General features: G+C 34.6%; 3 protein-coding genes across 3 annotated transcripts; all 3 read left to right on the top strand.

Annotated features, from left to right (window-relative positions):
- The first annotated feature begins 4164 nt into the window (after positions 1-4164).
- On the top strand, positions 4165-8025 carry LOC118029219 (putative UDP-glucuronate:xylan alpha-glucuronosyltransferase 3). The gene is made up of 4 exons (XM_035033044.2): positions 4165-4574; positions 5240-5449; positions 5792-6429; positions 6887-8025. Exons 1-4 carry the CDS (start codon positions 4504-4506, stop codon positions 7915-7917), a joined length of 1950 nt encoding a protein of 649 aa, XP_034888935.1. The 5' UTR covers positions 4165-4503; the 3' UTR covers positions 7918-8025.
- A 146-nt stretch (positions 8026-8171) lies between these two features.
- Positions 8172-12424, top strand: LOC118029218 (pentatricopeptide repeat-containing protein At3g09040, mitochondrial). The gene is made up of 2 exons (XM_035033043.2): positions 8172-11991; positions 12090-12424. The coding sequence occupies exon 1, from the start codon at positions 8446-8448 to the stop codon at positions 11524-11526; it is 3081 nt and encodes a 1026-aa protein (XP_034888934.1). The 5' UTR covers positions 8172-8445; the 3' UTR covers positions 11527-11991; positions 12090-12424.
- A 3218-nt stretch (positions 12425-15642) lies between these two features.
- Positions 15643-17393, top strand: LOC118029217 (stearoyl-[acyl-carrier-protein] 9-desaturase 6, chloroplastic). Its single transcript, XM_035033042.2, has 2 exons — positions 15643-16339; positions 16680-17393. The coding sequence occupies exons 1-2, from the start codon at positions 15713-15715 to the stop codon at positions 17244-17246; spliced, it is 1194 nt and encodes a 397-aa protein (XP_034888933.1). The 5' UTR covers positions 15643-15712; the 3' UTR covers positions 17247-17393.
- Positions 17394-20228: the final 2835 nt, after the last annotated feature.

The raw sequence follows: 20228 nt of genomic DNA, 5'->3' as shown, positions 1-20228 counted from the left end.
TACAAAAAGCATATTAACCAAAAACAAGAAATCATTTTTTTCAATCATAACGTTAACTACAGTTTTAACTAAACACATCAAAATTTAAAACAAATATCATAAAAAATACTTTTTTATTAAACTATTTTTTTTAAAACAATAACCACAAAAACAATGACAATAGCCAACAGACCTTTGAAATAGGCCATTTGAAAAATGTATCACGGGTTCTTCCAGGTTCATTTGAAAGGTGTTTTGGATTTTTTTTCTTGTATGATATAATGATTGTATGATTTTTTTTCTACTTCAAAAAATTCCAAAAAATATTGTGTTGGTGAATATCAAATCACACATCATTTTTTTACCGGAAAATTCATGAAAAAACAACTATACACTTTATCGATGCTCCATGCCATCGTGGCTGGGAGGGGACTCCAAACCATCAATAATCAATTTTGATGATTGATCGATTAATGAGCTTAATAAGCTTTCATAATAGATTAACAATTTGTATCAAATTAATTATATATTTGGGATAAAAGTGTGATTGAGGTGTGACTTTTTTTTACACCAAAAGCAAGAAAGCTTTTTGGTAGTAATTCTTTGTGCATTTTATAATTAAAAAAAAATAATTATTTTCATAGTTTTAAAATCCGGCCTGACAGGTTGACCCAGGACCCGGCCAACCCGAGGCTAGAACTGGGCTGGATTGAAGAAAAAACATGGAAAGAAAAAACCCGATATGACCTAGCGACTTGCAAGATTTGGTAAAAAACCTGATTGCAATGTTAACTTTTGTTTTTTTTTAAAAAAAAAACGACATCGTTTTGATTTTAAAAAAATAACTTGGATGACTAGGTGGCCCAGTCAAAACCCGAAACCCGGGTCTTGGACCGGGCCAAACACCAGACCAGGTCTAAAAACTCTGATTATTTTTCACCATATCTCTATTGTAAACATCGTCTAAAAGTATTATTGTGATATTTATATTGATAAAACCAGGTGACTTGGTCAAAACTCAGAACCCGAGTGTTGGATTGGGCTAGCCACCATACCACATCTAAAAACTCTGATCATTTCTCACTATATCTCCATTTGAAACACCATCTAAAAGTATTATTTTGATATTTATATTGATAAAATGTTGACTTGAAGGGTTGAGTTTGTATTCAATAGATATCGTTATTTTAGTTTTAGTAATTTTGGGATTTTATGCTCATTTCATCATTCCTTTTAATCTTGTTTTGTTAGATAATTATCCTCCTCATCATGTTTTTTTTTTCCTTTTCACTCCATTAGTTTTGTTTTTTTTTTCTCGCTCATTATTCTTCAACAATTAAGTTTTAAATTATTTAATCTGATTGGTAAATATGTACAATCCTTATATTATTCATTAGTTTCTAATCTTTAGCGACGTCAATAAAAAAGAAAGTTTTTTTGTAAAATTCATCAGTTCAATCAAAACACGAAAAGTAGTTGGAAAGTATCATTATTTTTTAATTCTAAAAACAATGGTTCACCAACTAAAAAGTTGGTAAGTGAGAATTTCTCATTAAAAAAAAGAAAAAGAATAGCACCGTTCATTGGTTTATTTTTTTAAAAAAAAAAAAACTTAGGTACACAATGCACTCACAAAATACATGTAGTATCTGTGTGGGGTAATAACTTTAAGAATTAATGCAAAATTGCAAAAATATTACGATTACAATTATAAATAAACTAAAAAAAAATATTCCACTATTAAGTACAAGTTTACCCCGATATTTTCACGCATAAATTTATATTTTAATTCATTCAAGGTTTTACATCAATTATTTTCACTACTAATCACAATGTTTCTAATTCAATAAGCTAGAACCAATGATCAAGTTGATTTGGTACTCTTATATGGTAATCCTTAAAGCAATTCTTTTAACATCATTTTGTAAGTTATATTAGAACTCCCTAAAATTTTATATCAGGGATTAAAATATATACCACCTTTTGATTCTTAGTATTTTTATGAAATGTAACAAAGATAATATTATACGCTTATTTGAATCAATTTCAGTGATTAACCCTTTCCTCATGGGTGTTAACAATACGCAATTTCCTTTTATGTTGAGGGTATACATGTTATACCATTTATTATTCACAACACATCTACCATACTTTTAAAGTCTGCCTAACAATATGTAACATGTATCCATTAACATCATGTCACACCAATCTTTTTTTCTTCTCATGAAAAATGATGCAACACATCATTTATCCATGATTACCATAATATCTTTGTTCATCCAAGTCAACTTGTAAGGTTTAAAATGTTTTTTTTTTTTGGTTTTTATCTTGAGCTAGAGTTTCTTCACTACCTTCATGAACACTATATTTTCAAAGCTTTCATTGTCAGTCATTAGGTTACATATCTTGTTTTTAATGGTACAGACTAAATAAAAAATGTTGATGCGTTACCAATCTTCACCTTAAATCACCCTTGAAAGTTAATAGATTCTTTTGGATGACCAAAGTATCACCACCATATTCATGCAAAATCTCCCTATACTTATTAGAATCATTATAGATAGGATCAACTGCCTCATCATGCTCTTCTATCAATAAATTCTTTTTTAAATAACCTTATGCTTATAACATTTATTAGCTCGATGCCCCTCTCACTATATTTATAACAAGTTCTAAAAATATATCCAAAATAAGAACATTAACCTATCATTTGTAGAGTTTTTTGAGGGGTCAGTTTGGGCTAAAAAAATGATCCTTCACTGATAATTACTAGTCTTTCTATGGTATTTTGGTCAGCCCAAATACTTCAGCAAGCTACCTTAGCAACTTACTGTTTCTTTACCATTATAGTGCTTTAATAGGCTTCTAACACTACTCATAAAGATTGCAAATACAACATGTCTTGAATGAATTGTCATAAACCACTCGGGTATCTAGCTACCAGCTGCTCCTTTCATTTCAAATAGGTCATTCTTTTCCATTAGATGATACAATTTATTAATGTAATCATCAACAAAACTTTCCCTGTCTTAGTATGTGGAGTCGCTGGTATAAATTTTGGTCATATCCAAAATGAAAGAAGTGTTCCTTCATTATCCTTTTCATTTTCTTTAAATCATTGATCCTTGGTTTATCATGCTTTTCATGTGACCTCTTTAATTGCTCTTACCAGGTAAAGCTTTACTTTTTAATTTGATGATGATTAGATTAACTCTTATTTGCTATAGGACTTAACTGTACTAAAAAACCCTTTCTACTTCATTTAACCAATCAATAAACTCTTTTGCCTGCAAGGTTTTTGTAAAGTTAAGGAGCTTTAACCAAAACCTTATATCTCCACAATACTCTTCCCAATCAAGAGGTTGTCTCTCCTGCTCTCATCTTTAGAAAGTGTTCTTAATGCTGGCCATGGATTCATGGTCACCCTACTCACATTTCCTTTGGGTTCTTGCCTCTACCAACTGTTGTAATCTGCTTCGTATGTTCTTTATCACTAGCACATGGACGTCTATTTCTCAAGAGGAAACCTCTTTATCCAATCATGCTTATACATGTACTATTCCACGACTTCTTTCAACTATGGTCGTTACAACATTTTAATAAAATTTAAGCATGATCTAACGATTGTATATAAAATTATGGATTTTTATGTCAAATTATTGATCTAGCATGAACATGCCTCTTTTTAATCTTAACTAAGTGTTAATGGTCGATAAATGAGTCTGCTAGGATTTTTGCATGATCCAATAAAAACAAATTCATAACTGACTTTTTAGAATTATCAAACTATTATAACCCGCCTACCTCAACAACAAAAAGAAAGTTTTGGCTAAAAAGATAAAATCTTTCTTTCTCAATTTAAATCATTTGAATTATTATGAATTCTTATTTTAATTATTGTAAATTTTTATTATAAAAATCATGATATTGACAAAAAAAAATCTATGGCTTTGTGAAATAAAAATAAAATTAAAAATTTATACATAAATAGAGAAAATTTTGATTGATTTTTTTTAATTTAAAATTTAAATCATTGAATTCTTTAAAATATTTTTTAAAATATTTAAAAATTAAATAAAAATTAGTTTTGATAATAGCTCTTTGGACATCATCGAGGATAGAAAAAAAAAAAAAAAAACCTAGTAAAATAGGAGTGAGAAAGAGAGGTAAACTAGGAAACGAAAGAAAAAACCTCGCCCCATTTCCATCGAGAAAGGGATTCTTACATTGACTTTGACTCGTCCTGTCTCACTCTCTTCACAAGACTGGGAGAGACCATCTCCCTCGCAATAATACACTAAGCACCAGCATGGATCAATAGTCGCTGTGTGGTGTAGCCACTTAAACTAACCATTGAACATAACTAATACAATCTCCAATTACAGTCAATACCCACACTGACAGCTGTTTCCTGAAACGAATCCGTGTTTTCCTAATAGAGAGTCTTTTATTTTTCCTTGTTAATGTCTTTTTAGTGAGATAGATTGTGACTGCCTCCCTGTAACGGAAGCGGAAGAAGATAAGATGAGAGGAGTCGGAGTGACCTCCCCTAGTTCTAGTTCTGCAGAGCCCAGACACCGATCCTCTGCTTTTAAGTCAGTCTCTCTCTCTCTCTCTCGTACTACTTCTCTTTTTTAATCACTCGCTGTCTCTATTAATCTGATTGATCGGTGGTTTCACTTAATAATAAATCAGTTTATTGATTACTGATTAAGCATGTTTTACATTAGTTAGCATTCCATTTGTTTCACTATCAACTACCGCTGAGATCTACTTGTTTATGGTATGTTATGCTTTTGTTTTTGTTTTTTCCTTTTTCTTTGGTGATTTATTCCTGGTCTTTGCATGCTTTGTCGAATTGGGTTTTCAATATTGGCTTGGTATTGATTGTGACCCATATAGTGGAAGCAGAGGAGAGGATTTGGGCTGGTAATGTTCTACTTGCTTGCGTCTTTGACACCATTCTATTATCATTTTTTTGATGGTGGTCTCACCTTTTTATTATCTGAAATGCCAATGTTCGAAAATAACATCGAAAAGTGTTTAAGATCCTATTAGTTGATAGTTCCTTCCATTGGTTTGCTAACTACCGAATGTGTTTTTCTTCTTTTTATTTGTTTGTCCTGCTAGGATCATCTTTATCCTTTTCCGATTTGTCTGCAATGTTGTGAACCTTTTTTTTTTTTCTGTGTATGTGTCTGGATTTATTATATAATTATGTACTTGGACCTATGTTCTTGTGAATGCTTTCTTGGTACAGTGAAGATGCAAGCAGAAGGAGGTTCTTAAGAGGTAGGGATCTTAGAGATGTTGAGAAGGCCTTCCAGGTTCCCATCCAATATAAGAATTTGAACTGCAAAATATCCACACTGAAAGTCGTGCTCTTAATAATTGCTTTTGGAACCTTGGTGACATTCTATCATTCTCCAGTAGTTTATATTGCAGACCAGCCATCCACTTCTGGATCTCGGTATGTTTATAGTCTACTTTTAATTATCTATCAGGTCTTATTTTTCTCTTAAGATTGTTTCATTTCTAGTTTTTAGTTTAGTTCCCAGCATAGAACTTCCAAATCAAACCTTCCTCTTTTTTCTGTTTGGTATTATGTTAGTTTCTCATCCTGAACTTGTCCTTGTTTCAAGTGGATAAGTAGCATGGCAGGTTAGAGATGTTCTCAGAGTTAAAAAATGCACAGACACACTCGGCTATCCTTTTTAAAAAGTTTGAAAGCCTCTTTAAACTTTGCTAAAAGGCACAGACCCATGATTGTTTTTCTTTGCAATATACTGAAGGAGAGTTTTAATGTATGCAGGCCAAGTTTTGTTGATCGATGGACAAGAGATGGTGCTGCCGTTGATCCACGCTATATCTCTAATTTAGACATTAACTGGGACCAGATTTCCGATAATATTGTCAAACTAGATGACAGCAATGAGTATCAGGGAATTGGCTTGTTAAACTTCAATGAAAGTGAGATTAATAATTGGAAGCTGATGTTACTGGATGTTGAGCACGTTGTTCTGCATCTAGAGCATGTAGCGGAAGATGTAACTTGGGAATCCCTTTACCCTGAATGGATAGATGAAGAAGAAGACTTTGAGGTTCCCACTTGTCCTGTTCTGCCCAAACTTAAAGTTCCTGGCAAGCCACGCATTGATATAATTGCAGTGAAGCTTCCATGCAACAAGTCAGGGAAATGGTCAAGAGATGTGGCTCGTTTGCACTTGCAGCTTGCGGCTGCAAATCTTGCTGCTTCTGCTAAAAGTTATCATCCTGTGCGTGTGCTTTTGGTGACTGACTGCTTCCCTACCCCAAATCTGTTCACTTGCAAGGAGCTTATTTGGCATGAAGGGAATTTATGGATGTATCAACCCAACCTCAATGTGTTGAGAGAAAAGATACAACTCCCAGTAGGGTCATGTGAACTTTCAGTTCCTCTCAAGGCTAAAGGTCAGTCTTTAAGATCTGCATTAAAAAAATCAATACTGTCTATTTCTTTTATTTCATGTTAGCAAGTGGGGCTTTGGAAAGCAGCTTGTCTAATTTCTCTTCTTTTATTTCTGTAGCCCACAAAAATCTTTTAAGTTATGGTGAAAACTAGCCCTGGTTGAGTTAGTTAAATTTTTGGTCAACTGCTATACCCATTCATATCTGTCTGTTTATATTCAAGTACTGGGAAACCGGTGCATCGAAACTTAAAAATAAATGAAAAAATACGACTTAGCATAATGTCTTTAGGGTTTGGATCTGTAAGTTTTACCTGCCAAGGGATCAAGGCAAGGAATTGACTTTTTCTAATTTGTTACCCTAACTATCTGTGTAATTTATGAAAAAGATTGCATTGGCTTTCTCACTGCAAAGCTAATGCAAAGTCTTAAATCGAAATTCACTGAATGTTTTTCAACAGAACATTTTTACTCAGAAAGAGCACACCGGGAAGCGTATGCAACGATTCTGCATTCTGCACACTTTTATGTTTGTGGGGCCATTGCTGCAGCTCAGAGTATCCGCATGGCAGGTTCAACACGGGATCTTGTGATACTTGTTGATGAAACAATTACTGACTATCATAGGGAAGGCTTAGCAGCTGCAGGTTGGAAAATCCATACAATCCAAAGAATCAGGAACCCAAAAGCTGAACGAGATGCTTACAATGAATGGAACTACAGTAAATTTCGTCTTTGGCAATTGACAGATTATGACAAGATCATCTTCATTGATGCTGACATGCTCATACTTAGAAATATTGATTTCTTGTTTGAGATGCCAGAAATATCTGCTACAGGAAACAATGCTACCCTGTTCAACTCCGGTGTGATGGTGGTTGAACCATCAAATTGTACATTCCAGCTGTTAATGGATCATATCAATGAGATTGAGTCCTACAATGGCGGGGACCAGGGATATCTAAATGAAATCTTCACGTGGTGGCACCGGATTCCTAAACACATGAACTTCTTGAAACACTTTTGGGAAGGTGACGAGGAGGAGAAGAAACAGATGAAAACTCGACTCTTTGGAGCTGATCCGCCAATCCTTTACGTTCTCCACTATCTGGGCAATAAACCATGGATATGTTTCCGAGATTATGATTGCAACTGGAATGTGGACATTTTGCAGGAGTTTGCTAGTGATATTGCTCACAAAACATGGTGGAAGGTGCATGATGCCATGCCAGAGAACTTGCACAAGTACTGCTTGCTTAGGTCCAAGCAAAAGGCAGCATTAGAGTGGGATAGGAGGCAAGCTGAGAAAGCCAATTACACTGATGGTCATTGGAAGATTAAGATAAAAGACAAACGCTTGGAAACCTGCTATGAGAATTTCTGCTTCTGGGAGAGCATGCTATGGCATTGGGGTGAAAAGAATTGGACAGATAATGCAACTGTTACTCCATCACCGCCAGCTGTTACAACTACATCTCTCTCCTCTTTGTGATTGGTCAATCCACTATCTCATACTTACAATTTATGTAGATGATACAAAGTTCAATGTATTGACATAAAGTGATTTTATGAGAAATTGTAGTGACAAATTGAGAGTCAAGTGGTGTTTCTATTAGGCATCTTTATCTGCTCGAGCGTCTCGCAATGAGGTTAATTAATTGTGCATAATGCAGGGACTATTGTTGCTCTCTGAGGCAATCCTCCCAGCTCTTTAATTTCTGCTTCTGTGTTAATGCATAAATAAAACTTTTATAAAAATATTTTCCAGCTGCAAAAACAATGAGCTAAGCATATGTAACGACGTCGTTTGCAAAAGACGACATTTCTTCACTCTTTAAAAAGCAACAAGCAGAAGTTTTGCCGCCGGACAGCATCAAAATCTGTACCAAACATGAATAATTCTTCCAGAGGTCCAGGGAGGGAATTCTTTCAGTAAACAATTATCATATCTTTATTCTCTCCTTTCGCTTCAAGTGGTTCTGTTTTGCAGAGTCATGTTGGACTCATCCCTCCTCATTCAATGCTTCGCAAATTCTTCTTCTTGAAAACCTCACCCTCCTCAAACCTACACTCCTTCCATCACCAACTCACATTCTCAGCGATTCCAAACGGGTCAAATCACCCCTCTCATACCCATAAACCTCGGATATACACACATATCTTGCAGAACTGTCTGCAAAAAAGCAAGCAAGTCAAAACCCACAGCCTGTTTGATGAAATACCTCAAAGATTATCTCAATTTTCAACCACCAATAAAATTATCCATGCCCAGTGCCTCAAACTTGGTTTCTGGTCAGAAGGGGTTCTAGGCAATGTAATCGTTGACCTTTATGCCAAGTGTGCTGATGTGGACTACGCGGAGAGGGCATTCAAACAGCTTGAAGATAAAGATATATTGGCCTGGAACTCAATTCTATCCATGCATTCAAAACAGGGATTTCCACACTTGGTTGTTAAGTATTTTGGGTTGTTGTGGAATTCTGGTGTGTGGCCAAATGAGTTCACATTTGCTATTGTTTTATCATCTTGTGCAAGATTGGAGATGGTAAAGTGTGGTAGGCAAGTTCATTGTAATGTTGTTAAGATGGGGTTTGAGTCAATTTCTTATTGTGAGGGTGCTTTAATTGGTATGTATGCCAAATGTAATTTTTTAACTGATGCTCGAAGCATATTTGATGGAGCAGTAGAATTGGATAAAGTTTCTTGGACTTCGATGATTGGTGGGTATATTAAAGTTGGTCTGCCTGAGGAGGCAGTGAAAGTGTTCCAGGAGATGGAGAAAGTTGGACAGGAACCAGACCAGGTAGCATTTGTGACTGTCATAAATGCATATGTTGATTTAGGAAGGCTAGACAATGCATCTGATTTGTTTTCCAGGATGCCTAACCGGAATGTCGTGGCTTGGAATTTGATGATTTCAGGTCATGCCAAAGGAGGTTATGGGGTGGAAGCGATTGAGTTTTTCCAAAATATGAGGAAAGCTGGTATTAAATCCACGAGATCCACGTTGGGAAGTGTATTAAGTGCTATTGCAAGTTTAGCGGCTCTTGACTTTGGCTTGCTAGTTCATGCTGAGGCACTTAAACAGGGGTTACACTCAAATGTTTATGTTGGAAGTTCACTGGTTAGTATGTATGCTAAGTGTGGGAAGATGGAAGTAGCAAAGAAAGTTTTTGATACTTTAAATGAGCAAAACGTAGTGTTGTGGAATGCAATGCTTGGAGGATATGTGCAGAATGGGTATGCCAATGAAGTCATGGAATTGTTTTTTAATATGAAGAGCTGTGGTTTTTACCCGGATGATTTTACCTATAGCAGCATTCTGAGTGCCTGTGCTTGCTTAAAATATTTAGATTTGGGCCGTCAATTGCATTCAGTTATTATCAAGAACAAATTTGCGTCCAACTTGTTTGTTGGAAATGCTTTGGTAGATATGTATGCTAAATCTGGTGCTCTTGAGGATGCAAGGCAACAATTTGAGCTGATAAGAAATAGAGACAATGTTTCTTGGAATGTAATTATTGTTGGATATGTGCAAGAAGAAGATGAAGTTGAGGCATTCCATTTGTTTCGAAGAATGAATTTGCTTGGGATTCTACCTGATGAAGTGTCTCTGGCCAGTATATTGAGTGCCTGTGCAAGCATTAGAGGTCTTGAGCAAGGGAAACAGGTGCATTGTCTTTCAGTCAAAACTGGTCAAGAAACAAAGCTTTACAGTGGAAGTTCCCTCATCGATATGTATGCCAAGTGTGGGGCTATTGATTCTGCACACAAAATTCTTGCTTGCATGCCTGAGCGAAGTGTGGTCTCCATGAATGCACTGATTGCAGGATATGCTCAAATTAATTTGGAAGAGGCAGTAAATCTGTTTCGAGATATGCTAGTTGAAGGAATAAACTCCACTGAAATAACATTTGCAAGCCTTTTAGATGCATGTCATGAGCAACAGAAGTTGAATCTAGGAAGGCAAATCCACTGTCTTATTTTAAAGATGGGCCTTCAGCTTGATGATGAATTCTTGGGTGTCTCTCTCTTAGGCATGTACATGAACTCCCTGAGAACAACAGATGCAAGTGTTCTCTTCTCAGAGTTTTCAAATCCAAAGAGTGCTGTAGTGTGGACTGCTATGATTTCAGGACTTGGTCAAAATGATTGCAGTGTGGGGGCTTTACAACTCTATAAAGAAATGCGCAGCTGCAATGTGTTACCTGACCAAGCTACATTTGTTAGTGCCCTCAGAGCATGTGCTGTTGTATCTTCTATAAAAGATGGTAGAGAGACTCATTCTCTGATTTTCCATACCGGATTTGACTCAGACGAGTTGACAAGTAGTGCCCTTGTAGATATGTATGCCAAATGTGGGGATGTGAAGAGCTCCATGCAAGTTTTTAAGGAAATGAGCAGAAAAAAAGACGTTATTTCTTGGAACTCAATGATAGTTGGATTTGCTAAAAATGGGTATGCAGAAGATGCACTTAGAGTCTTCGATGAGATGAAACAATCACATGTTACACCAGATGATGTCACTTTTCTTGGTGTCCTCACTGCGTGTAGTCATTCAGGGAGGGTATCCGAAGGGCGTCTGATTTTTGACATGATGGTGAACTTATATGGGATGCAGCCTAGAGCAGATCATTGTGCCTGCATGGTTGATCTTCTAGGCAGATGGGGTTCTCTAAAAGAAGCAGAAGAGTTCATTAACAAACTTAATTTTGAACCTGATTCTAAGGTTTGGGCTACAATGCTTGGGGCCTGCAGAATACATGGAGATGACATCAGGGGCCAACAAGCTGCTGAAAAACTCATTGAGCTTGAACCACAAAACTCTTCACCCTATGTACTGCTTTCTAACATTTATGCCGCATCAGGAAACTGGGATGAGGTCAATACTTTGAGGCGGGAAATGAGAGAAAAAGGAGTGAAGAAGTTGCCTGGGTGTAGCTGGATTGTAGTTGGACAGGAGATGAACATGTTTGTGTCAGGAGACAAATCTCATCATAGTGCATCAGAAATCGATGCAGTTTTGAAAGATTTGACACCCCTGATGAGAGAAAATGATTATGTTGTTCAGCTTGATTTTTTTTGTGATGATGAAGAATGAGAAAGGTCAGTCCTTTTTCACTACCTGTCCACCTGCTTACAAAGAAGAAGAGCAGCTTCTCAATGACTTGAAGATGGTACTATGACTTGTAGAAAGGGACTACCTGAAGCAATTGATTGACATCATAAACAACCAGGTGTAAAACACAATATAACTGACCATAAACATATTTGTTGGTTATGGTCCTGAAAATCATTCAACTTTCTTATCAATTCCAGAATTCAGTTGCTATCATTCGCTTAGCTTTTGGCTCCTTCAGATTGATTTGACTTCTTAATGCACTTCGGCCAACATTGTGATTTCGTTCTGGTTACAACATCATAGCGAGAAGCAAACGGAAGGAGTTTCCTCAGAGAGGGATGTTTGAACTTTGAAATGCCCTTCAGGATCCCAACCCCGAAACTTGTGCTGATAACCATTGCTTCGGAGACTCCAGTGGTTTGATCTGCTCACTTTTAGATCTGGGTAAGCTCTGTGGTTCACTCATCTTTCTTTCACTAATCACATATCATCTGTTGGTTCTCTTTTCAAGCATTGATTTTTTCTCGGTTCAATACCCACAGGGAGAAGTTTAGTGCCTGCAGGCCAAGTTTTATTACTCATGGATAAAGAAGACCACAAGGAAGCTGCAGTGGATCCACGTTAATTACAGCTCAACTTCAGCCACAGCATGGGACAGATTTCAGACGTTATTACAAACTACTAGATGACGGTAGAGAGTATCAGGCAGTATCTTTGAAAGTCATTAGTTTCTGTAACTTTTACAAGCTTTTCACGTTGTTTTGTCTCAGGACAAACTCCCAAGTAATATCATCAATCAAGTTTTTAACATAAATTCATCAAAATTCCTCTGTTGAGGAAAATACATTTTAACGACATTGTTCTTATTTATTTGCAATCCTTTTTTCCATAGCACTAGCAATGATGCTTGTCCCTGCCTCCATTGTCCCCTTCAAACCCCCTACCAGTTTCCCAAACTTGAGCCCGAGGCGAGAATTCAATCATTTTCACTTTCCATTTCCACACTAACCCAAAATGAATTTGATTTCCCCATGGAATTCAATCATTTTCAAGTAATATCATGGGATTGGGTGATTCTGATTAGTGCAATTCTTGTCTTGTAGCGTCAGCTTGCTTCGTCAATTTTTTTTTTATTACTACTGTTAGTTTTAGGTCTATTGGTATTATAATTATCAATGTTGGGGTTTCTTAGAGTCTTTACTATATTTGTTGTGTTTTTGCTTAGATTTTTATGTTCATATCATTTTTTTTTTGTTTTTTTGATCTGTTATCATTTTCATAACTCATTTTTGTTATTGTTTTTAGTTTTTTTTCTTGATTTTTTGAGACCAAAATTCTGAGGTTGATGTTATAATTTTTTTTTTTTTTTTTTGAGATCAGCTGCATAAATAAATGATAAGGAGAGCTCCAAAGATAAAACACAAAAAAAGTGAATATATTATCGTAAAAAGCTAGAACTGAATAAAACACAAGTAGAGTGAAATCATATTGAGTATATGTAAGAGAGCATGTGACGATTTTTTTTTTATTACTGACATAAAATTTTGGATTTGACAATTTCTTCCAAACACGGGTCATTCTCTAAGAAAAACAACACCTTCCTTTTTTTTATAGGCTATGCAACAAGGATTTAAGAGCATGATTATGTAATTTGATAAAATTTAGAATCAAATAGACAGGATTGGATCTATACTTACTAATTTGACACGATCCCAAAGGGTTTCTAAGGCTCCGTTTGTTTGTAGGAAAGTGAATTCCGGGGAAAGTGAATTTCTGGAAAGTGAATTCCGGAAAAGTATTTTCCGATGTTTGGTAGTGTTATGGAAAATAAACTGGAAAACATTTTCCTAAACATTAGTCTTTGTCTCTTTATTGACTACAAGTTGAGAAGATAAAAACAAGCTACGGTGTCATAGCATCACTTCAGCTGCAGCTAAGTTTTGGTTACAAATCTTCATCCTGTCGACGACACATACCCATCCAATTGTTGAGCTAACGAACGCCAGCTGCTCTTCAACCGCACCCCCCCCCTTTTGTTCTTTTTCAGCATCGTATCTGGAAACCTATGGCCGTATCTTCGACAATTAAGTTGAAAAGTTGGAAAGGTTCCTTTCTGAATCCTTACAAAGGAAGTAATTTCTTGTCAAAATTTGCAGGTGGGAAATCTTGATTTCTCAAAGATCAGTTGTTTATGTGATTTTATTGCATTGATTGATCACTGGTGCGTTGAGGACGAGGCGACTGATTTGCCTTTACTTTGATGCTATTCCCTCGAAAAGGATAAGCGGAAATAAGCAAGGAAAACACTTTCCTGCGGGTGAAACTAATTTCCTTGTTGACCGGAAAGTTAAGGAATTAACTTTCCTTTGACTAACTTTCCGGATTTGCCAAACGTTAGAAAATGAGGAAACTGAATTCCTGGAATTCAGTTTCCTTGAAACAAACAAGGCATAATACAAGGAGGCAATAGAAATTAAAGCTCTCATTCATGAAAGCTGACAATAAAAAAACTTATATGGGATTCATTAATTAATAAAAAAAGAACGAACAACTTATAATTCTTATTGTAAAACAAATAAACTATTTGATAAATAGAAAGCTTCAGTCCAACGCTAAAAAGAAGCAAGACATTGAAATGGTATTAAATCTTTAAAGAACTCTGAAGTTCATTCGTTTGAGTTGAATGTTTCAAGGAGTGAAAGTTCCCTAGATTCATATCTTTGGAAAAATAACATTGAATAAAAGGTAATTAACAATGCTGTCAAAGTTGAATAGGTTGAAGAATACATAAACGACTCCATGAAAAAATTGGTGGTTTGCTGGGTTTCAAGTAAATTGATAATAATTAATACTTTTTTTTTTTAGTAATAGGAACTCGATAGTTTTGAAGCATACAAGATGTACTAATTAATAATCATAGTGGAATAGATCTTTAAATTAATCCAATGGAATAAAACGAAAGTTGTTGGAGAGCTGAGTGAAAATAGTGATTTGGACAAGAAAAGAGAGTACACTTGTGAAGAAAAAAGAGTGTTGTAGATAATAAAGTTTGACTTTCATGAACAATATTAATTAAAATACAATAAAGTTCATAATCATTATTATAATCATTCCATAGTTGATATACAATAACTTCTCTAACCAAATTCGCTTGTTTTTTTTAGATATATATAATTATATTCCACGATGGAAATCTTTTTGGGACATAGACATAATCTTTGTCATAGCATACACAAGAGAGCACACAAAGCGAAACAAATCCGATATATAAAACGTTCCACCATAACATATATAAGGACCAGAAAATAAAAACATAAAGTTTAATGATCAAATTATATAAAAACAATGATTGAAAAGAGAGATAGAAAAAAATCAATAATGTCATTAATAGGAATATGTGAATTAAGGGTGAATAATACATCAATAATAAATATACCAGACTAAAATAAAATAAAAATAAAGTTTAATCATTGAATTGCAAAAAAAAAAAAAATAAATAAAAAATTTAAATGATATTGAAAACAAAAAAAAAAAAAAAACAACAACAAAATAAAGATGAACTGATTTAAAAATTTTAATTTTTTAAAAATTAATTTTGTTATATTTTTGAATTATTTTAATATTAAAAATAAATTTTTAAAAAATTAAAAAATATTATTTTAATATATTTTTAAATAAAAAATATTTTAAAAAACAATTTCAATCTTTTACCTAAAAACCCCACGTGTAAACCCAAACGGTCGTCCACCTGCTTGTAGAAATGCATGCGATAAACACTTAAAAACTGACAAAATTATCCGAAATCAAAGTACCATTGGCTATGTTTGGTTAAACTAACAACCAAATTTCACAGCAGAATCTCTGTTTTTTCCCATAGAAACGTGTCTTCTTTATTCACTCCCACAGCTTTACAATCTCCTGACCTCATGAAAACCACTGCACCCCTTGTTTTGTAGACAGCCATTCCTAAAAGACTTTTCTACCCCCACTGCCTCTCCCTTCCAAATCCCTCTTTTCCAGTGGCGCTTCGGATCTTTCTCAAGGGTATTACCATGATTTCATCTCAAGAAAGCTTAAATATATATATGTTGCCACAGTTTATGAATGACGGTGTTCCACTTCCTCGCTAATATCAACGCCGCAAGGCCAGCTAGTAGCTGTCACCATGCAAGTCTCACACTTCCTCAGTAGCCACCAACTCTCATGCACTACACGTGGCCAGAAAATGATCCACCACCGCTTCTCACCACCATCTTCCACCGTCAGATTCCGTCCACCATCAGATCGGTCTATCACTGTTGCCGTGGCTGCTCCACCACAGCTGCTAAAGCACCAAAAGACACACTCAATGCCGTCAGAGAAGATAGAAATATTCAAGTCATTAGATAATTGGGCTACGCAAAATGTCTTACCACTTCTAAAACCTGTAGACCAATGCTGGCAGCCCCAGAACTTCTTGCCTGACCCTTCGTTGACATTTTCTGATTTCACTGATCAGGTGAGGGCCCTACGTGATCGGACGGATGGGCTTCCAGATGAGTATTTTGTGGTGTTGGTGGGCGACATGATCACCGAGGATGCTTTGCCTACGTATCAAACCATGATCAACACGCTCGATGGTGTTAGAGATGAGACCGGGGCCAGCCTGAGCCCATGGGCCACTTGGACTCGGGCCTGGACTGCCGAGGAGAATCGGCATGGAGATTTGCTTAGATCTTATTTGTATTTGTCGGGTCGGGTTGACATGCTAATGATTGAGAAGACTGTTCAGTATCTGATCGGATCTGGCATGGTAAGATACCATACAAATTCCATATATAAGATTTTTCTTTTTAGAATGCAATTATAAGAATTTATTAGCAAGTGAATTTTCTATATCCACTTTCTACGAGGAATCCTAATTTATACTTTTTAAATTCTTTTTGCACACTAATGTACCTTGATTAGTACTCGTGCCCCCTCCCAAACGGTCATATAAAACAATCCAAGGGTGTGTTTGAAAATAAAACAATTTAAGGGTGTGTTTGGAATTTACATTAATAAATATATTTTTTTTATTTAGGAGGATAATGAGTTAACGATGCCTTTTTTTTTTTTTTTTGATTAAAACGATGCCTCTTTTTAACATGTAGGATCCTGGGACAGAAAACAACCCGTATTTGGGGTTTGTGTACACGTCATTTCAAGAGCGAGCCACCTTTGTCTCACATGGCAACACGGCTCGCTTGGCTAAAGAGGGAGGTGATCCGGTGCTGGCGCGCATCTGTGGTACCATTGCGGCAGACGAGAGACGCCACGAGAATGCTTACTCTAAGATCGTTGAAAAGCTCCTTGAGGTGGACCCCACGGGTGCAATGGTGGCTATAGGAGACATGATGCGAAAGAAAATCACGATGCCAGCCCACTTGATGCACGATGGGCAGGACCCACATCTCTTTGAGCACTTCTCATCCGTGGCCCAGCGGCTTGGGGTTTATACGGCTGACGATTATGCGGATATTTTGGAGTTCTTGATTGGACGGTGGAGATTGGAGAAGCTAGAGGGGTTGACGGGTGAGGGAAGACGTGCACAGGATTTTGTGTGCGGGTTAGCCCCCAGGATTAGAAGGCTGCAGGAGCGAGCTGATGAGAAAGCTAAAAAGATGAAGCCACTTAGCGCGAGGTTTAGCTGGATTTTCAATAAGGAGGTCGCCTTGTAAGATTTCATTTCAGTCTTTGGAAAAGAAATGTCGTTTCTCGTTTTTTGTTTCCTTTTTATGGGCCTTGTAACATTTTAGGAGTGTAATAAGTTGGGCTTTTTATCCATAAAATATAGAATGCAATGAAGTTTGAATTTACTTGAAAAATGCTAGTGCTGAACGTTAAGATTTTGCATTTTTTTTTTTATTAATATGAATATTCGAAGTTAATTTTTTAAGGGTATTTCATAATTTCTAAAATTAATAATTATATAAATTTTTAATTATTATTATATTAATAATTACAGGATTTGAATTTAAAACTATAAAAAAATAATATTTTTATTCCAAGCTTTTTCCATTAGACAACTTATATGGTTTAAGATTTTACATGATAATAGACTCGTGATTCAATTTTTTACTTGGTTACTATCAATAAGTTAAATTAATTTTTTTAATTTTATTATATAATAAAAATATAAAAATTAATTTATAATAATGGAATTAAAAATAAAAAGCGGCTCTAATTATAAAAAAAAAGGTATAAAGTAGGGACCTGAGACAAGTCCACAGGTCAGGTACACTTGCTATGCTAGTTTCTTTTCTTCTTGTAGGGGGCAAAAGACTTTTTTAAAAAACAAGAAAACACAGACAACAGATTATTTGTCAAATAACAGAAAAATCGACACTCCCTAGTGTTCAAACCCGCGATTTTCACCTAAGTATCGCCATGCATTAATCAATTCAGTTATAGAATAAATATGTCATTAAACGATTAAAATAATATATTACTAGTGTTTGATAATATGCCATGTTTGATTTGGGAGAATCATGTCGTTGTACTAGTGTCAAAGTTGGACACAGAGGATGTCTAAAACCTAGGGATAAGTTCACTTGATCTGTCAAAATAATACAAACTAAATTGTCCGTGGTTCGTACTACACCATACTGTTAGTAAGATTAAATTTATTTTGAAAATAATAATAATAAAAAAAACATTTTTTTAGTAAAAATATGTAAATCATGGAGGGGTTGACTAAATGGCAACATATTAGATCGACTTAGATTACTTGTTAAATTTATGACTTGGATTATGAGATTATGATAACCTATATAAAACAATTAAAATAAGATATGAAATTCAATTATCTAACAACTTAATAATGAAGGATGGAATTGAAAAAAAAAAAATAATTAAAAATTGATCTAAAAAAAACAATTCAAGTTCAACTCAAGTTAACTCGTCAAATTAAAAACCAGGTTATAAGACTAGGATAACCACATAAAAAGTAAATTGAAACAAATTATGAAGTCTAATTTTCAATTAATTCAATGTTGAATGATGAGATTGAAAAAAAAAATCAATTAAAAAAAACACAAAAAAACGACCCATATTCAACTCGGGTTGACTCACCAAAATCATAACTTGAGTCATGAAATCAAGATAACCTCATAAAAAATAAACTGAAAAAATAATCTGAGTCAATCGGAGTTAATATGTCAAACACATAACCTGAATCATTAAATTGTGATAACCCTCATAAAAAAAAAAATCAAAAAAATTATGAAGCTCATTTTTAATTAACACATTGTTGAAGGATGAAATTAGAAAAAAAAAATCAATCTAAAAAAAAACATATTAAAATGATCTGGGTCAACCCGAGTTAACTTACAAAACCCGTAACCTGGGTTATAAGATCAATATAACCTCATAAAAAGCAAACCAAAACAAATCAGAAAGTCTAATTCTTAATTAACTGATATTAAAAAAATGAAATTAAAAAAATATTTATTAAAAAAAAAACTGAGTCAATTATGTTATGACACTAAGACAACCATAGAGAAAGCAAATCACAAAAAAATCTTAAAGTTTCATCTTTAATAAATCAAATGTTAACTAATAAAATTAAAAAAGAAGAAAAACATAGATTAAGAAGGAAAAAACATTGCTCCAATAAATAGTTCTTTGTGAGGTGGTCATTGTACAAAAACACTATCTCTTTTAGTTTTTGTTAATAATTAATAATTAATGCATATTTTTCTATTGTAAGGTGTGATCATAATACGAGGAAAACACACCCACTTATTGTGGAATACGTGCTAATAGCCTTTTGATTTAAAAAATTAAAAAAAAAAACATGAAAAATACCGAAACGCTCCCCACGACCCTTTATTAGAATACCACCAAAGGCAATGCTTTTTTTTTTTTTTTTTAAGGTTAAAAACATTCTTTTACTGGACATAAAATGTGAAAAAAACCTAAAACACTTTTATTTAGCAACTCAATATTTTTTTTTATCTCTTTTAAAACTCAACACTTTTAAAAACGTAGTTTTATTGTTACTAAGCTTGTGAAATGATAAGAAAGTTCTTGGTCAACAATTTTAAATTTTGCTGACTCTAGGGGTAAAATAATATTTTTACCGTGTTATAAAAATTATAAAGACATTTATACTCCTAAACAATTTTTTAATGATCAATGAGTTAGAGAAAAAGATTAAAAAACCCCAGCTTGAAAGCTTAAATTTTCTCCACTCAAGGTAAAATAGTAATTTCATTGTAGCAATCCATAATATTCTGTGTGTAGAATTACAGTGAAAACCCTACATGTTTTAGCTTTTTTTTTTTTTTATTAATGTGAGTGTCCGAGCTAATTTGCATGTATCTTAATTAATCCTACGGGTCCTGAAGTTAAGGACTATGTAAACCTTTAGTGACTTGGAGATTTGTAGGATTCGAAAATCTTTAAATAGCAAATCCAGAACCTGATTAGTTAAGTTAACCCCTCATGATTATATATATCTATTTAAAAAATAAATGGATCATAAATGGGTAAGGGTAAAACTGAAACATGATTGGGTCATCCGACACTTGCTGATAAAATCTAAAATGTTTCTCTGCTTTTACAACGTTGCCAACAGGAAAGGAAATAAGTCGTTTTCCTGTCTAGAAAACTTCAATTTTAAGGTAATCTGGTCTTCGTTTCAAATATAAATTCTCCCC

This window comes from Populus alba, chromosome 5, assembly GCF_005239225.2.
Source record: "Populus alba chromosome 5, ASM523922v2, whole genome shotgun sequence".
Taxonomy (NCBI): domain Eukaryota; kingdom Viridiplantae; phylum Streptophyta; class Magnoliopsida; order Malpighiales; family Salicaceae; genus Populus; species Populus alba.
Note: the sequence above shows the minus strand (reverse complement) of the source record. Positions and strands in the feature narration are given on the sequence as shown.

Bases quoted from the DNA above. Each gene is read 5' to 3' on its own strand.
- LOC118029217 (XM_035033042.2), top strand. From the start codon at position 15,713: ATGCAAGTCTCACACTTCCTCAGTAGCCACCAACTCTCATGCACTACA. The intron at 16,340-16,679 runs GTAAGATACCAT...TTTAACATGTAG, and splicing joins ATCTGATCGGATCTGGCATG to GATCCTGGGACAGAAAACAA.
- LOC118029218 (XM_035033043.2), top strand. From the start codon at position 8,446: ATGCTTCGCAAATTCTTCTTCTTGAAAACCTCACCCTCCTCAAACCTA.
- LOC118029219 (XM_035033044.2), top strand. From the start codon at position 4,504: ATGAGAGGAGTCGGAGTGACCTCCCCTAGTTCTAGTTCTGCAGAGCCC. The intron at 5,450-5,791 runs GTATGTTTATAG...TAATGTATGCAG, and splicing joins CCATCCACTTCTGGATCTCG to GCCAAGTTTTGTTGATCGAT. The intron at 6,430-6,886 runs GTCAGTCTTTAA...GTTTTTCAACAG, and splicing joins AGTTCCTCTCAAGGCTAAAG to AACATTTTTACTCAGAAAGA.